Here is a 19,094-nt window from a genome sequence, read left to right on the forward strand (position 1 = left end):
CTTTCTCAGCCTGTTTATCCTTTTTTTATTTTTTATTTTAATTATTTATTCATTTTTATTAGATATTTTCTTTATTTACATGTCATATGGTTTCTCCTTTCCCAATTTCCCCTCAAAAAAACAAAACAAAACAAAAAAAAACCCAAAAAACAACAAGAACAAACCCTTGTTGCCTCCTCCCTCCCCCTGCTTGCCACCCCACCCTCTCCCACTTATTGGCCCTGGCATTCTCCTACACTGTGGTACAGAACCTTCACAGGGCCAAGGGCCTCTCCTCCCACTGATGATCAACTTTGCAATCCTCTACTATACACATGCTGCCAGAGCAATCAGTCCCACCATGTGTACTCCTGAGAGGCTCTGATAGTACCCAACTAATACAGAAGTAGAAGCTCATAGCCATCCATTGAACTGAGTACAAGGTCCCCAATGAAGGAGTTAGAGAAAGGACCAAAGGAGCTGAAGGGTTTGCAGTCCCTTAGGATGAACAACAATATGAACTAACTAGTACCCTCAGAGCTGTTTATCCTTTGTATAGAGGAAGGCCACTGATTTGCTTGAATTTATTTTATATCCAGGCACTTTGCTGAAGTTGTTTATCAAGTTTAGGAGTTTGGTGGTGGAATTTTTGGGGTTACTTATGTATACTCTCATATCACCAGCAAATAGTGATAATTTGACTTCTTCCTTTCCAATAAGTATCCCTTTGATCTCCTTTTGTTGTCTAGTTGGTCTGGCTAGAACTTCAAGTACAGTATTAAATAGGTAGGGAGAGAGTGGGTGGCATTGCCTAGTCCCTGATTTTAGGGGGATTATTTCAAGTTTCTCTCCATTTATTTTAATGTTGGCTACTGGTTTGCTGTATATTGCTTTTACTATGTTTAGGTATGGGCCTTGAATTCCTATCTTTCCAAGACTTTATCATGAAGAGATATTGGATTTTGTCAAATGCTTTCTCAGCATCTAGTGAGATGATCATATGGTTTTTTTCTTTGAGTTTGATTATATAGTGAATTACATTGATGGATTTCTGTATATTGAACCATCCCTGCATCCCTGGGATGAAGCCTACTTGATCATGATGGATGATTGTTTTGATGTGTTCTTGGATTTGGTTTGCAAGTATTTTATTGAGTATTTTTGCAGCAGTATTCATAATGGAAATTGGTTTGAAGTTTTCTTTCTTTGTTAGGTCTTTCTGTGTTTTAGGTAGAGTAATTGTACCTTCATAGAACGAATTGGGTAAAGTACCTTCTGTTTCTATTTTGTGGAATAGTTTGAGGAGTGTTAGCATTAGGACTTCTTTGAAGGTCTGATAAAACTGCACTAAACCCATCTGGTTCTAGGTTTTTTTGGTTGGGAGACTATTAATGACTATTTCTATTTTGTTAAGGGATATGGGACTGCTTATATAGTTTATCTGGTCTTGATTTAACTTTGGTATCTGGTATTTGTCTAGAAAATTGTCCATTTCATCCAGGTTTTCAAATTTTGTTGAATATAAGCTTTTGTAGTAGGATAATATGATTTTTTTGGATTTCCTCAGTTTCTGTCTTTATGTCTCCCTTTTCACTTCTAATCTTGTTAATTAGGATACTTTCTCTGTGCTCTTTAGTTAGTCTGGCTAAGGATTTCTGTATTTTGTTGATTTTCTCAAAGAACCAGCTCTTGGTTTGTTTGATTCTTTGTATAGTTCTTTTTGTTTCCACTTGGTTGATTTCAGCTCTGAGTTTGATTATTTCCTTCATTCTACTCCTCTTGGGTGAATTTACTTCTTTTTGTGCTAGAGCTTTCAGGTGTACTATCAAGTTGCTGGTGTATGCTCTCTCCAATTTCTTTTTGGAAGCACTTAGAGCTATGAGTTTTCCTCTTAGGACTGCTTTCATTGTGTCCCATAAGTTTAGGTATGTTGTGGCTTCATTTTCATTAAACTTTAGAAAGTCTTTCATTTCTTTCATTATTTCTTCCTTGACCAAGTTATCATTGATAAAGTAAAGTGTTGTTAAGCTTCCACATGTATGTGGGCTTTCTATTTTTATGCTGTTATTGAGGATCAGCCTTAGTCCATGGTGATAGGATAGTATGCAAGGAATTATTTCAATCTTGTTGTATCTCTTGAAGCCTGATTTGTTACATATTATATGGTCAGTTTTGGAGAAGGTACCATGAGGTGCCGAGAAGGTATGTCCTTTTGTTTTAGGATAAAATGTTCTATAGATATCTATTAAATACATTTAGTTCATAAGTTCTGTTAGCCTCACTGTGTCTTTGTTTAGTTTCTGCTTCCATGATATGTCCATTGTAGAGAATAGGGTGTTGAAGTCTCCCACTATTATTATGTGTGGTGCAATGTGTGCTTTGAGCTTTAGTAAAGTTTCTTTTATGAATGTAGATGCCCTTGCATTTGGAGCGTAGATGTTTAGAATTTAGAGTTCATCTTGTTTGATCTTACTGTTCATGTATATGAAGTGTCTTTCTGTATCTTTTTTGATCACTTTAGGTTGAAAGTTGATTTTATTCAATATTAGAATGGCTACTCCAGCTTGTGTCTTGGGACCATTTGCTTGGAAAATTGTTTTCAAACCTTTTATTCTGAGGTAGTATCTGTCTTTGTCACTGAGGTAGGATTCCTGTATGCTATAATATGTTGGGTCCTATTTACATACCCACTCTGATAGTCTATGTCTTTTTATTGGGGAATCGAGTCCATTGATATTATTAGATACTAAAGAAAAGTAATTGTTGCTTCCTGTTATTTTTGTTGTTAGAGTTGGAATTCTCTTCATGTGACTATCTTCTTTTAGTTTTGTTGGGAGATTACTTTCTTGCTTTTTCTAGGATATTGTTTCTATTTCCATTTTTATTTTCTGGATGGTTTTGTTCATTTCCTTCACCTATTTGGTTGTGCTTTCTTGTGATTCTTTAAGGGATTTTTGTGTTTCCTCTTTAAGGGCTTGTACCTGTTTTCCTGTGTTCTCCTATATTTCTTTAAGGGAGTTATTCATGTCCTTCTTAAATTCCTCTATCACCATTATGAGATATGAGTTTAGATTCAAATCTTGCTTTTCTGGTGTTATGGGGTATCCAGGACTTTATGTGGTGGGAGTACTAGGTTCTGATGATACCAAGTAATCTTGGTTTCTGTTGGTAAGATTTTTGTGTTTGCCTTTCACCATCTGGTAATCTCTGGTGATAGATGTTCTTGCTGTCTCTGGCTGGAGCTTGTTTCTCCTGTGGGTCTCTAAGCCTCCACTCCTAGGAGATCAGCTCTGCCCTGGTAAGACCAGTGCACAGAAGGCTGTAAATCAGCCATCCCTCCTGTGTGCAGATGGATGAATGAAGGACCTTGTCACAGTTGCTCTCCAGCTTCTGCGGATGTGTCTCCTGGCTGGTCCTGCTTTAGTAAGTCACTGGAGAGAAAATGGCAATCTTCTTTGAGTCCTGGCATCAGAGTACTACCTTGGAGACAAGCTCTCCCCTTGTGGGAACGGTGCTCAAAGGACTGTAGCTCAGCTGTCCCTCCTAGTTGTAGACAGAGGCAGAAAAGCTCATCTTTTCTTTTTAAGTGACAATATAAATAAGCTAGAGTGATATCTGATACGGCAAATCCTCCTGTACGTTTCAACATTTATTAATTGGTGTGTATATTGTCTTTAGACAGTTGTACTGGTTTCCATTGAGGAGAATGTCCTATAAAGTAAAATTCCCATAACTCCAAACTCTAGTAAACACTTTGTGTACTGTGGGCTATGTCCTGGCATCCTATGCTAGTCCACCTGCTAATTGCTTATAGAAACTCTCAACATCCTACTGTGAGCAGTAGACATGTGTGCAGACTCTTCAGTGTGCCTTGGCCATAAATAGTTATGTCATCTTATAATAGTTGGTGCCACAGAATACTTCCATTCTTAACATTTATTCACATTTGAAAGTGCCTTTTGTTTGTTTGTTTGTTTTTGAGACATGGTTTCTCTGTGTAGTCCTGGCTGTCCTGGAACTTACTCTGTAGACCAGGCTGGCCTTGAACTCAGAAATCCACCTGCCTCTGCCTCCCAGGTGCTAGGATTAAAGGCGTGCGCCACCACTGCCCGGCTTCTTTTTTTTTTTTTTTTTTGAAAGTGCCTTTCTAAATCACATAGATTACTAGTTTCCCTTCAGTCTAAGTTGCTGATTATGTAAAGAGTTGGAAGTTTTTTGAAGTCTTTGAAACATTCTAGATACTTACAATGACCTATTTACTATATGTTCAGCAGTACCTCCCTGACTAATAAGGCTGAACTGATTAGTTTTCTTGTCTCTCTGTGGCAAATAGATGACATAAGCAACTCAAGGGAGGAAGGGCTTACTTTAGCTTCTGGTTTCACAGGCCTCAGTTCACAGTTGCTTGGCTCCATGGGCTAGGCCAGAATATGAGGGTGGAACGAGTGTCTGGTGACTTCATGGGACCCTGGAAGCAGTGAAATAGAAAGGCAGGAAGCATTCAGGAGAAGACACAACCCCTAACAACATACCTCCACAGACCTGCTCCTCTATTTAGGTCTCATGTCCTACTTTTCATCACCTCCCAGTCATCCAGAATATTGTGAGACCATCAAGGTCTGATACCATCAAGTAGGTCAGATCTCTCAGGATCACTCACCAAAAATTCCATTGTCTGTCAAGTACCCAGGACATGGTTCTGTTGAGGACATTTTATATTCAACCACAAAAAATACATTCTCAACCTAATGCAGTATCTTGGGATTTCCTTGATATTTTCATTCAAAAGTTGACTTGATAATGAGAACAGTAGAAGTTTTCTCTTAGGTGGATTTTCTGCTATGACTGGTAACTTCTCAGAAAGCTCATGAAGTAAAGTAGTGCCAGCAAGCTGCTCATGGCCTGGTACAGACAGATCACTTGAGGTGCTTACCAGAGTGAGTGATTCATATAAAGAGGAGTGAGAGAGGAGAGAGAGGTAGTGATATCTCTCTCTCCAAAGAATTCATTTTGTCTGAAATCACACCTTTTTCTTCTCAGGCTTCCAAGGCCAACTGGATTGGGGAGCATCTTTAGATCAGGCCCAGAATACACGAGGCCTCAGGAGAAACTGTGTAGAAGTTTTGGTTGGGTTTTCCTTTTTTTTTTTTGTTCTTTTGTAGTTCAAGTAGTATCCTGTTTGGAGAAGAAAAGACAAAAATATAAGAAGAATTTTTCTTTGATTCCAGCTATGTTTTATACTTGATAACATCAGGGAATTTCTCCAAAAGGTTTTTCAGCAGCTCATTTCACATTTTTATTCTCTAGCAGAAATTGAACATTCCTCATGTATACTTTCACTGATCATTTTAATAGGCAATGTGGTTTTCCCATTGGAAAAGCGTGACCTCTAAAGGTCATGTTTTCATTTGAGTTTAATCATGTTTAATTAGAGAAATTCTAAGTTTTCCTCTAAAACGGATTTCATGACATGGTGTACCCATTTTGTTTTAAGCAATGTATGGTAATCTTGAAGACTAGAAGTCAGAACCACACAGCAGAGTCAGTGAGAAGGGCAGATCTTCCTGCACGAGCACTGAGAGGCTGCTGAGGACTGTAGAAGCCCAGATGTAATGAAGCAGGGCCTGAAAGCCATAAGGCAGTCCATGCTGAGGGAGTTTACATACCATGTACACAAAAGCAGGCAGCCACTTTCTAGTTCATTCTCACCAGCTCATGTATTCATTCTCTTCTTGCCTTAGTTCACTTTAATTTTAGTGAAATGATATGTCTCTTTGACAGATAATAATAATCATTCGCTGTCCAAATGAATGCATATAGCCCTGCACTCCAGAACGTGTGTAATTAAGGATAGAGGATGTTCTGATTCTCTGACCCCTGTCCTACATATATGCAAATCATGCCATGGTATATAACCTCATTTATAATAGCACTTTCAAACTGCTACTGGAAGGGAAGTTTGCACTTTTATCACTGATTGCTTGCCTGGGTTACATCAAAGACTTCAGTGTCAGGCATTGCCCACAGGCCTAAATGTAACTTGTGGTTTTCTAGACTGTTCCAGGTGCCAAGCCTTCTGCGAGCTGCTTCCAATAGATGTGCCTATCTTCAGACTGTCAGTGTGTCTGTGAAGGGATAGTTAGATTTGTTTTATAACTAACTCATCCTCAGACTATACTTGGTACTTGGGCATGCAGGGTCATCCAGCAAAATGTCCTGCACTGTATCCATTTTGTTTTGCTCTCTACTGCAATTTATGATAAGTCATCTTTATACAACAATGCTCTGTCCTCTCTAGAATTCTCTGCTCCTTGGGTTTGCTCTCTGATTTCTGGCTTCTTTCTGGGGAATATTCTCCATTGTTGGTGACAAACAGCACATCCCTTCCAGTGTGCCATGACAACTGTCTCATAGTCTCCTCAAATTCATTTTGGTGCGGTTCATTGGTGATGCTTCTCTTACTCCAGTTTTTATTCTTCCAGAGATATATTATAGAAACACATAAGTTAATCAAATTCCTGATGATATGATATAGTGTTAGACAGCTCTGTCCTCTATAACTTGTCCTTGTTGGTCCTCTGGTGATATTTGCAACAGTAGAAATGCATTAACTATGTTTTTTGTTTATATTATTATATATAATGGAATTTCACAAGATACCCATTTCCTGTTTGTGATAGTAAGTCAATGAAGAATGCTTCTTTTCTCTTGAGTATCTAGTTCAGCATTATTCAGGGCAGTTTGCTACTTGTAATGGCTAATCTTGGATATCAACTTGACACACCAAGGAAGGGGAACCTTAGTTGAAGAACTGCTTTCATCTGATTACTCTGTGCCCTGGTCTCGGAGGACATTTTCTTGATTGCTAATGGATGGAAGATGGCCCAGCCCTCTGAGTTGTGCCACTCCTTAGCTGTAGTGTCTGGCCTGCAGAGAGAAGCTAGCTGAGCAGAAGCAGGAAGTAAGCCGCTAAGCGGTATTGTCCTATGGTGTCTGCTTCTGTTCTGTTCTGAGGCCTTGATGATTGGCAGTCATCTGTAAGATGAAATTAATATCCCTATGACTTGCCTTTGGTAATGGTTTTATGCTAGCAACAGAATTTAACTAGTATAGAAACTATCTCATTAATCCCCAACAGCATACTACAAAATCCGTTTTAATCATGATAGCCTCCCACGGTTTCTGTAGCACGTTTTATAGTAGGAGCTAGTCCAAACCCGTTTACCCAACTACAGTGTAAGGATGTAGAGCTAGTTTAGCTGTCCACATTGTCTGTTCTTTCTCGCAGAGGATGTATCTATGTGAGAGTTTGTAGGCACTGTATGGCATCCATATTCTATGCCTAGTTTTGGGTTAGGCGATGGCCAGTGTTATGTCCACCGGCTTCTTTCTCAATGGCATCCTCCAGGTAGACCTTCCCCAGTTTTCCAGTTTCTTCTGCTCTTGACCCCAGCAGCAGCCTCCCCTCTTAGGCTCCTGTTATCAAGCAGTAGAAGTTAGGACAAATGGGGAAGCGAGAATACGCTCTAGTAACGAACAGTCTAAGGTGAGCAAGAACTGAGCTGGCCACGCAGGGGCTTTAGATTTCTCATTCCCCTATTATCCCCTCTCCTGTCCTCGCTCCCAGAGGGGGCATTTCTAATAATGGGGAAAACCTAACAAAGACCTTCTCCTTTCATACAAAATTTTATTAGAGATAAGTAGGTGAATAAAATGCAAGGCTATGCATAAGATATTTTAGTGCCAAGGAGGTTGAAAAGTCCAGTAGGGGAAAGGTTAACAACACTGCGCATGCTCTCTGGTCAGGAAGTTTCTCTGCACTTGTCTGAGCTGACCTAGCTAGACTGCCTCTACCACCTATTGTTCTTCACATCCTGTTTTGGGGGCCTGAGCTGGGAAGCCCATCTGGAGTCTACCACCACCATTCTATTTACATCCTGTTGAGGGCCCTGAGCTGTCTCAGCTGTAGGAGCTGCTACCTCCAAACTCCTCCCTGCCATCTCAAGGATGCTTGCTAAAATGAGCGGAGGTGTAGATGAGTACCTTTGGAAACAACTGTGGATTTACATTTGTCTCACCCTATTTTCTGCTTTCTTTTAGGACTGTTAAGATCCCAGATTCTGCAGATGGGCTTGGTTTCCAGATCAGAGGCTTTGGACCTTCGGTGGTCCATGCCGTGGGAAGAGGTGAGACATTCTTTGCCTCTGCATGGGGAAATGGCCTCAATCGGTGTTTTGGCTGTTCACTATCCAACTGAAATGTGTCCTCATAGTGCTAGGAATGGTCCCCTTTCACTGAAGTAACACACTGAAAGGACTTTCTGGAAATAACATCAAAATAAAACCTCAAAACTTCAACCTGTGTGTTCTTGTTCACGTCTACATGTCTGGCACTCAGGAGAGCCAAGGTGGGAGAACTGATTCACATTCTGAGGCTAACGCAGGCAAAGAGTGAGGCCTTTCTCAAAAAAACAAACAAACAAAACAAAAACAAAACAAAACATCAACAGCAGCAGCAGCAACAACAACAACAAAACAACCGAAAAACAAAAGGGAGACTGGAGAGATGGCTCCATAGGTGAAGTACTTACCCACAAACATGAGATTGTGAGTTCTGATCGCCAACTCTCACATTAAAAACAAAGTACAAAACAGACCTTTATATGCCAGCACTTAGCTTTAACCAGCTCTGGGGGCACAGAGACTGGAGAATCCCCTGGGTTTCTAATACAGTCTAAAGGCGAATTTCAGGTTCAGTGAGAAACCTGACCAAAAAACTGTGGTGCAGTATCCAGGAAAGACACCAGATGTCAATCTTTGGCCCTCCACATCTGCGCACACACACACATACACACACACATGCATGCATGTGGGAACACACTTATAGCCGCATAAAAAAACCCCCACAAACAAATAAATAAAAAACAGGCCCCCCAAATTCTTAATTATATTATTATTGTTACAAATCTGATGACAAATGACAACTTCAATCATGATTTATTTTTGTTTACTTTAGTTTAAATTAATGATTTTAAGGTTATCCACTTGTGTTTTTCTAAGCATCAAATAAGTTTTGGGGCTTTGTTGAATAATTTAAAAATTAATTTTTAAGAAAAATTAGAGTTTTTAAGTTTTGCACAGAGTTCAGGCCTTGATACCATCTTGCTATATATTTCCTTTAACATTTTCCTTTGAGCCCTCAAAAAATTTCATCATGAAATTCATTCTTAACCAAATAATTTTAGTGATTAAAAGCCTGCTTAAATTTTTTTGAAATTATTTGGAAGGCAAAAAAAAAAAAAAAAAAAAAAAAGCTCTTACAATATGTATTTTTATTTCACCTTGACACCACTAAAGGGGGTAGAGATTTCCAAGTGTTGCACAGAACAAATGGCCTGGCTGCTGGGGCAAGAAGGGCCTTTGTGAACAGGGGACGTCTCACATTTATGTAATAGGGAGAAATGCCGTATTTGTAGTACTAAGAAATTAAAACTTCATCATATGATCACTCAAGCATGAAGCAGAGACATTTCGAAAGGGTGTTCCTATCAGAACCAAATTTGTAGTATTACATTAACCAATGAGTATATGATTCAAAAGTAAATGTTCTTTCAAAAGAAGTAAGTTTCCACTTAGATTTCCGCAATGGATAAACATTTTAAGGTCTTTCAGCACTGTGGATCAGGATGGACAGAGATAGCACATATGGCTTCTGTTTTCACTACCTGTGCGGGAAGGTTGTCTCATACTTGGGGACAGTCACTGCAAGCCTAAATGTGTAGAGCTGTAGTCCCTTCACTGACTTCTGAGTGGGTGGCCACTGGGTTCATGCCTTTTGCTTCTCAAATGGGAAAGGCTGGGCTTGGGGATTCTCATGTGTTTTTCATCACAGACTTTTTTTTTTTAAACCCAGTGGTGATTCATGCAAGAAAGGGTCACTGTGGTCATTCTTGCTAGTGTTGCAGCTTCCAAGCCACTAGAGTTCAGGCTTGGCTCAGTCTGAGCACCTTCCTGGCTCTTTCTTCAGAATAGCTAGAGGGAAAAGCAACAAAATGCAACACCAAAACACATCCACTCTGCTGTCCACAGGACTCACGGAACTCATCCTGACACCATCTCTGTCCCCAAGAGCCCTTGCTGCTTCTCAGCCATCTTTTTACAGGTTCCTGCAAGGCTGGCTCTTTCTCCTTCTTACACTTGCCTGTGTCTTCCAAGATGCACTTCTTTCTTACCTCCCAGATGTCCAGGCTGTAAGACACATGCCCCTCATATCCTCCAAGTATAATTAAGTTCCAGCTCCAGGGACTGGACTCCAGGCAGCTAGGACTCCTGGCTCTCCCAGGTTACTCCTGGCTGTCCTCTCGGGTTACTTTGCTACTTATCCAGTCTGTCTCATATGCTCCCTCCGCCCCCACACCAAGTCTTAGCTCATGCTCCCCCAGCTCCCACTAACTCTAAGCTTACACACAAACAGCACTACTTGTGTGTTCATATGGCTGAGTGATTTTCCAGCTTAGAGCATTACTTGATGCTGAAATAGTTGCCTTACCTAAGGGTTAATTCAGGGTAGAAAAACCATTTTGAAGAATGACCTTAGAGGAGAGATTCATTTATGAGTGAATTGCTTGCAGGGAAATCTTTTCTATTGTATGGTAAGTTTTATGGACATTGGTATAATGTGTGTGTGTGTTGGAAAATCATAAGTCTCCAGTTAGGACATACCACTTACATATTTTCATAGGTGCATTTGCATAGGTACAGGTTTGTGTACTTATGCACACAAAGTGACTGGATGATTGATAATTGCTTAATTGTTCACACATTCTCTGGCTCCCAAACTCCCATTCATCTTCAAGCAACCAGTCATGATTGCTAATTGACTTGACTTTTGGCCATTAAGAATTGTTTTATTTGGACTAAAGAGATGATTCAGTTGAAGTTTTTGAACTGTTTGTTAGACCAGAGATTGAATTTCCAAAACTCACAAAAAAAAAAAAAAAAAAAAAAAAAAAAAAAAAAAAAAAAAAAAAAAAAAAAAAAAAAGCTAGTATCTGCAGTGTACCACTATAGATCTAGCAGTGGGGAGACAGAAACAGAAGGATTCCTGGGACTTGCTAGACAGCCAATGTAGCCAGTAATTTAACTCCAGGATAGGTGACAACGCCTGACTCAAAAAAAAAATACAGTGAAAGGGAATCTAAGAAATGCTCTGGTCTATGTATACCAGCACACACACCCACACCCACATACACACATACACTGGCACATCCATACCTCATACACTGTCTTTTGGTCTTTCAGACTTGTTTTACTATAGATTTAGAAAGTTATATTGACTAGATATAAGAAATGGAAATGTCTGGTCTGCAAAGGAAAGGTTGCTATGTGATGTTCCTTCCAAATAATGCTTGCGGAGGCAGTGGACTATTCTATTAATCACAGTCTGGATCATGAGTAAAGAACTAGAGTGAGTGACTGGCAATGCTATCTGAGCCAGATTCATCAGGAATGTTTTAGTTATGTTTTGATATGTTTAAAATTGCTTCCATTGTTCTGTATCTGATACAGGCGAATCCTTTTGCTGATATTTGATTTTGACATTTTTCCTTGTTCATATTTAAAGGTACTGTGGCTGCAGCAGCTGGCCTTCATCCAGGACAATGTATTATCAAAGTAAATGGCATCAATGTCAGCAAAGAGACACATTCCAGTGTCATTGCACATGTCACAGCCTGCAGGAAATACAAGCGGCCAATGAAGGTACAGATACGATTAGATTTCATTGAACACTTGCATGGAATTCTTAGGGGTATCGTGGACTAATGCATACAAAGCTTTGGTTTCCAATTTTCTTCCAAATTCTACACAGCAGTGTGATTCTCATTATGATGGATTTTTCTTATTATTTAATCCTAGAGTACTGGATATGTTTAAATGGTTGTATTTTGTCATTACATTTTATTTTTGCAGTCTTATCACTTATTTAAAAACATATTCTGAGGCACCTTTCTTTCTTCTTCTGTCCTTCTCTCTCTTTCAAATCCAATGCTTCCTAGGTGTTGAACCCAGGGCCACGTGCAAACTACATAAGCTCCTCCCTCAGTCCTTTTTATTCATAAGGGTTTATAAATATTAAATCTACAGCTATCAAATGATTTCTTGAGATGCTTTACACAGAGATTGAGTGTGTAAATATACTCTTTGTAACAAATCTATAAGAAAGTCTAGACTTTATAGAATTAATTTTTGGATACAGTTATTTAGGTAAATGGATTTACCTTTAAAAGAAAATACCAGAATATACTTGGCCTGTGTTTAAATTTTTAGGCACTATCCTTTGATCTGTTAAACACTGTCAGAAAATGAAGTTGGATCCTAACATAAGCACATTCTATTGTTATCTGAATAATACGTGAATATTGGCCTGCTTGAGTGGAGTCTTAGGTTATCTAACTAGAGGCATCGGGAACCTTTATGGGGAGGGTCATGTGTCTTCTTTACTCTGTGTGATGAAGTTCTCTTGCTTTTGAGAAACTGACTCTGCCCAAACTGGGAGGATAAATGACTATTGTTTTTTTTATTAAAACTAGGGCTGACATTCTATAAAACACTAACTCCCGGGGATAGAGCTGATTTGTATTATTTACTAATAAGGCCAGAACTGAAATAGAAAATCAGAAGTTATACATAGACTCATAGCTTACTCTGGAGCAGTAAATATCTGTTGAGCTGTACAAATGAATGCTATCTCCACCTCGAGACCCTTCTGAAACAATCAAGCTTTCCTCTTCTATTGGGATTTTACTAAGTAAACCAACTGACCCACTCGAGAGCTTTAGTCCTTTTCCATTTCCCCACCTCTCTCCTTCGAGAAATCATGATCAGGAAATCATTAAGAGAAACCATGAAGTCTCTGAGTACTATATGACTTAACAGGCACCTATTGCCATGTAATGGAGGACTCCAAACCAGGTGACCTAGGAAAACGCTATCTTCCCCTGAATTTGCCTAGAGGTCTTTCTTCTGAAGCTGCTCCTGTGCCTGCCTTCTATGGGGCCCCCATGCTGTGCCTACCTTCTATGGGGCCCCCATGCTGTGCCTGCCTTCTATGGGGCCTGCACCCAGACAGCCCAGCTGTCCTCCTGAGCTCCTCTCTTGGGGCCTCTTACAGGATTTTTCTTTGTGCATCACAGGAGGGAATGTTACCTCCCCTAGGCCCTCTTCCTGGGTGAGTCTTGTTACTACTAAACTTCTGGACAGATCAAGTCATAGGGCCAAGGCTAGGGTAGGGTGAGAAGGACCTAAAAGAAGGCATGGACACTATGTACCCATAGTAGTTCATTGCAGACACAAGAATGACCAAGTCAACTAGCCTGGTTTCGTGGATATATGGTGCCGGAGACTGAGCCTACAGCCTCATGAATGTTAAGCATGTCCCTACTCCTGAGTTTCATCACATCCACACACATAGCTCTCATTTTAGTGATTTAGAGCAGCATACTAGCTAGACACAGTTGTGGAGCTGATTCAGAGAAAAATGGATGCTGTACATTATATCATGCTTAAATAATTGAGTTTAATTTGATTTATTACCTTATTTGTAAACCTTAAAGTCATGTAACCCTTGAAGCGTTTATTTGGAAATCATCCCATCTGTCTGGTTTCTCTATATAAGAATGGAACTGCTATTCCAAATAAAATAAAGGGTGAGTTATGTATTATATGAAAGATGTTACATGACTTGGAAATTCAGTACAATGAGAGATGTTCTTCCAATTTTTACATTGGTTTGATTCATAAATACCATTAATATATTGAAATCTATGTGTCTATTAGGACCTTAAAATGGTATGCATAATTATAGGTAATTGGTGCAGCAAGTAATTACCCATTAGCATTTGCATATTTTAAGGTATAATTTATAACTTACCCCAAGATACTTGAGACACTTGAGTAAGACATTTGAAAACTGTATTCTATTTGAAAGAGTACATCTTTAGTGTAAATATGTAGAACACATCTTCTGAAGATGATTTAAGATAGAAAACACTGGAGTGTTGAATTGTCATTGGCTGTCCTTTCTAATATTTTATTTCTTTTTCAAAATTTATTCCTGTTAAACCAGCAAAATAAACAAACAACATGCTCAAGCTTCTAACATTAATGAACATCAGTGTGTTATTAGTTGTTATGAAGTTAATACATAATCTGGCACCTATGCAGTACGCCCGAGTCTTCTCCCTTCCTTCCTCCTCTCCCTTCCCTCTAGCAAGATTCCATACAGTGGGTCTATGATAGTCTTGAAAGTGCTCATGAAGACATTCAGAAGTCCCACTCAAAGCCCTCTGGAGATGGCGATGGGGATGCTTTCGACTGCAAAGTAGAAGGTAGGTACCTTTTTATTTCTTCATGTGCTTATACTATTCATTTCCATAGAACCTGTGTCTGTTCCCAAGTACTGAGGTGTTATATTTTTGAGCTGTGATTCATTACCACATTTATATGTCATTTCATCTACATAATTATTAATTGATAGTGGTTGACATGTGATACCATATGCTATTTTGTAGGACTTTTGTTTTTATTTTTCTTGGAGGCAAGTTTCACCTACTATATGGCCTAGGCTGGTCCAGAATATGTGACAATCTTCCTGCCTTTGCTTTCTAAATGATGGGAGTACATGTGCGCATCCATCCCGTGATCTCTAGCAGGACCCTTTCAGTATTTTCCTAGATTTTCTCATTTAGTCATCAAAACAGGAAGCCTTACCAGTTGCCTGTTACCCTCATTTGGGAAGAAGAAATTGAACTTGTTTAGGTCCAAGGTCTGGTGTACAAGTTAAGTCATGAAGAGGGGTGGGCTGGGGGTGGGGGGTCCAACCTAGGATTTCCTTCTTGGAGATGAATTTCATTTGGAATTTTTTCTGTTCCTATTTGACTTGTCCATAGTAATCTTCCATGAAAGCTAGGCAGAAATGCAGACTCTCTACTTCCACCCCAGGTCTACATTTTCATAAGATCTGCTTCATATAGTCATCCACATATAAGAAGCCCTAGGGTTGAGATAGTTTGTTGCTTCTTCAAATAACTTTTATTCAAATAATTTTTATTATCTTCACACCTTGACAAAAAGAGGTAAGTATATATGCATGTAAGTATATATGCACACACACATTCACACAGACACACATGCACACCCATATACACATACACAATCACACACATAAACACTCACATATACACACATACATACACATGCACACATACACACATACATTCACATACACACATACATACTTACACATACACACATGCACACACAGTCTTGTCCATCTTTTGATGAGGCTCTTGCTTCTTTTTCTGTTTCTCAGTGGAGTGGTCCTTTGAACTGTGTTCAGTGGCTCCTTTATCTATGACAGCTGAGGCTATTGTATTTATGCCTGCACTTGTCAAATACCATGAATAATTTTTTTCAGAACGTTTCCATAGAAGTTATTGTATCCATTCTTACATTTTTGTTGTGTCCTTCCAACATATTTATTGGTGGGAATCTCTGGACACTTCTGTTACACTGTGAATTTCCTCCAAATAAATAGTTGGAAAATTATCCTCTGGACAACCCTTCAGATATCATATGTGTGAAAATTTGTCTTTCTCCAGATAGCACCTAGGTGTCTACATCTCTATTCTAGTGTTTCCAGGGAGTTAGCACATACTAACTAGTTAAGCTGTTCATCCCACGCCATGCCTTTGCCATCAATGCCCACTGCAATCTCGTTTCCACCTTGATTTCTGACCAAGTGGTACTACCATCAAGGGGTTTCCACACTCTTCTCTTTCATGTAATGTTTTGGCAGAATGCTTTTTTTAATAAGAATAATTTCTTTAGTCTCCCTGATTGAACAGTCAGATAATGTGGTGTGCAGCTGGGGTGCAGCGTGGTGCAGTGTGCTGCCCATTGAGGTCCACCTGTCTTCTGGCATATGAATGCATGTACTGCCTTGGAAGCTCTTCAGACTCTACCACTTAAGTATTCTCAGGGAGGTGGTGTTATGTAACATGGTTAACTTACTGGTTATTGGTGATTAAAATTAACTTCTATTGCCCCATCCCACCTCTCATCCAGGAGAGAGTAGTAGCTGAACTTTTAGCCAGGAATCACATGATTGATTCCCTAGCTCCCATATTGAAGTAATCTTAGGGATTGCCTCATATTCACAGTTGGTTTCAAAATCTTGTTGTGAATAATGAAAGAGTACAGGGGCTATAGCTTAGTATGTAGAGCACTTGCCTAGCATTCATAAAAGCCAACTTCTACTCTAGCAAGGCATAAATGACCTTCCAATTGTGCTTATTATTCAGACTCAGAATGCTTCAAAGCTTTCATTCATTTATATTTATTTACTTATGCATTCTTGTATTTGTGCATGTGCCGATACATGGGCTTGCGAGTGTGAGTACATGGGTGTGCATGTGGAAGGTGAGAGGAGTCTTAGGTGTGATCCTCAGGAACTCTGTCCACATCCTTTGAGACAGTTTCTCTCATTGTTCTTGAGCTTACTCATTAGGCTGGGCTGGCCGGCCAAAGAGACCTGTGGTTCTCCTGTTTCTGTCTCCAAAGCACAGGGTTAACAAAGGTGTGCCACTATGCCCAGCATATTTATGTGGATTCTGGGGATCAGGTTCAGGTCCCTCCTGCTCTAGAGGAAAGCACTAAACCAACTGAGCCTTCCTCCCATATCTCAACTATAATGATTTTCTTTAGTGGGAACAAGGTCCCAGAGTAGCCGTCCGTGTTTGCTCTTACTGTGTGATACCTGTATGCACAGATCATTAGGGGTTTTCTCGTCACTTGTTTGTACTACAACCTCAGTAAAAAAGTACTGTTGTTTTGATAAGATATACTGCTATTTCTCACAATAGAATTAGGTCTGAGGCTTTTATTTCCCATTTAGAATAAGTTGACACTAGTCCACATCAAAAGATTGTTTTATGTGACAGTTTGAAACTGAAATGGAGATTAATTTACTTTAAAGTAAACTGGTATTCTACATTAGACAATTTTGTCCTTATAGGACAAAAAAAGTAAATATTTTGTCCTTATAGGACAAAAATAAATATTTTCTCCTACTAAGTATGTATCTACCATTAGACCACATGATAGTTTCTTTTATGAAATTATAGGTATTTACTTGTCAGTTTGAATGTGTGCTAAACACAGTGTAGTTAAAAGTTTTAGACGGAAATTTTAGTCTAGTGAATAGTGATGGACTTTCTCCATGAATTTTCTCTGCAAGATGCTGTCTAGGAAACTTCAAACATCTGAAAACAAAAATGATCTAACATCTCCTTCCTGCCTTAGAAATCTGACCTGCTTTGTTGTTTTCTGTGAGTTTTTCTTTTTATCCTTAGAGCACATTTTCATCCCATGTTTGAGGCCATTTTAGAATCTCTGACTTCCATCCTTATAAACAGACTTTTGCTTATTTGTTATTTTTGTGGGTGATTGCTTGTCAGCATGGCTATGTATGTATACCCCATACATGCCTGGTGCCCATGGAGGCCATAAGAGGGTTCATAGATGGTTATAAGCCACCATATACATGCTACAAATTGAACCTAGGTCCTTTGAAGGAACAGAAAGTTCTCTTAACTGCTATGCCTTCATTTAAGCCCCTCATATTCACTTTAAATACAAAAAGATGCAGTTCTTTCTATAGTGTGTACTTGCTGTAAGTCAGTATATATGTAGTCCACTGATCAAAGTGATATATCTATCAGAATGGTTAGGTTAAAATGGCAATATTTGAGTCTGTCAAATATTTATTTTTCTTAATTTTTTTTGTTTTTTTAAAGCATTAGCACAAATAGATATACCATTTATCACATATAAGTTAGATAGCTTTTAAACTGAGCACAGAGGTACGTGTCTTTAATCCCATCATTCTCTATGCATTTAAGGCCAACTTGGCCTACATAGTAAGATCTAGGTGAGCCAAGACTACATAGTGAGACCCTGTGTCAAAAATAAAATGAAATAAAAATATTTAAATAATCAGACTCAAAATTTTATTCCAGATGTCATCGACAAGTTCAACACCATGGCTTTTATCGATGGCAAGAAGGAGCATGTGAGTCTGACGGTGGACAACGTCCACCTCGAGTATGGGGTTGTGTATGAGTATGACAGCACGGCGGGCACAAAGTGCAATGTGGTGGAGAAGATGGTGGAGCCCAAAGGGTTCTTCAGCCTAACTGCCAAGGTACGAGTGACTCTGGGACGTTAAGACTCTTCTACCTAAACTACTGGACCATCCCACTTTATCATACCAAATAACTGCATGCTGGAGGAGATAACTCTCTTAACTCTCCCCATTATTCATTGTGGACCAGATCCCTTTTATTGATTCAAGGAGCTGAGTGTTGAATTAGGTGAGCCTCCAGCTCTGGCAAGGCTTAGCTGATATGGTAAAGACTTTGCTGTATCTGTTATCGTTGGTACACACCTAGTTCAGCCCAAAGAATAGATTGTAGATAATTGTCAGAATAGGTTTTTGAATATACATTATTCAGGCCATGAAATAAAAAAAATTTCAAATTCCTTGATTGCCAAGATAATGGGAAACTTAGAAACCAGTTTGTAAATAGATCCACAGATGTCTAATTGTTGTTTATAAATGATAATGTTAGATGGTCCTTAGGTGGAAGCAAATTAGAGAAATAGGAAAGATCTTTAAATCTGAATGGAGTGGCATATATTATGAAAGAGGTCAATCTCCTGTTTTTTTCTAATAGATCCAGATGTGCCCTCTTTATAGTTTTTTCTATTATCTTGTGAGAACTTTAATGTTACAAGCTTACAAGATAAGATACAGCTTCTTTACCTTTTTTTGTTTAAACTATAGTTTCAAATATGTATAGTTGAAGTGCTACCTATATATCATTCATTTAAAAATTTACGTAGGAAAATTAATGTAGTAGTCTAAAGGAGGTATTTTATTTTGTTTTGATTTATTTTTTAATAGTTTATTTTATTTTATTTTATTTTATTTTATTTTTGATATTTTCTTTATTTACATGTAAATTTCTCCATTCCCAGTTTCCCCTCCAAAAAACA

General features: G+C 38.9%; 1 protein-coding gene across 2 annotated transcripts in view; it reads left to right on the forward strand.

The window, feature by feature from the left end:
- The window catches only part of Prex2 (phosphatidylinositol-3,4,5-trisphosphate dependent Rac exchange factor 2), a 300,091-nt gene that overhangs the window by 146,532 nt on the left and 134,465 nt on the right, over window positions 1-19,094 (forward strand). For both annotated transcript variants that reach the window (XM_031366853.1, XM_031366854.1), the window contains 4 exons: window positions 8,080-8,165; window positions 11,602-11,738; window positions 14,248-14,365; window positions 18,056-18,240. In XM_031366853.1, coding sequence (XP_031222713.1) covers window positions 8,080-8,165; window positions 11,602-11,738; window positions 14,248-14,365; window positions 18,056-18,240 — 526 coding nt within the window. The remainder of the gene's footprint in view (window positions 1-8,079; window positions 8,166-11,601; window positions 11,739-14,247; window positions 14,366-18,055; window positions 18,241-19,094) is intronic.

The sequence above is a fragment of the Mastomys coucha genome, unplaced genomic scaffold (genome assembly GCF_008632895.1).
Source record: "Mastomys coucha isolate ucsf_1 unplaced genomic scaffold, UCSF_Mcou_1 pScaffold14, whole genome shotgun sequence".
Lineage (NCBI taxonomy): Eukaryota > Metazoa > Chordata > Mammalia > Rodentia > Muridae > Mastomys > Mastomys coucha.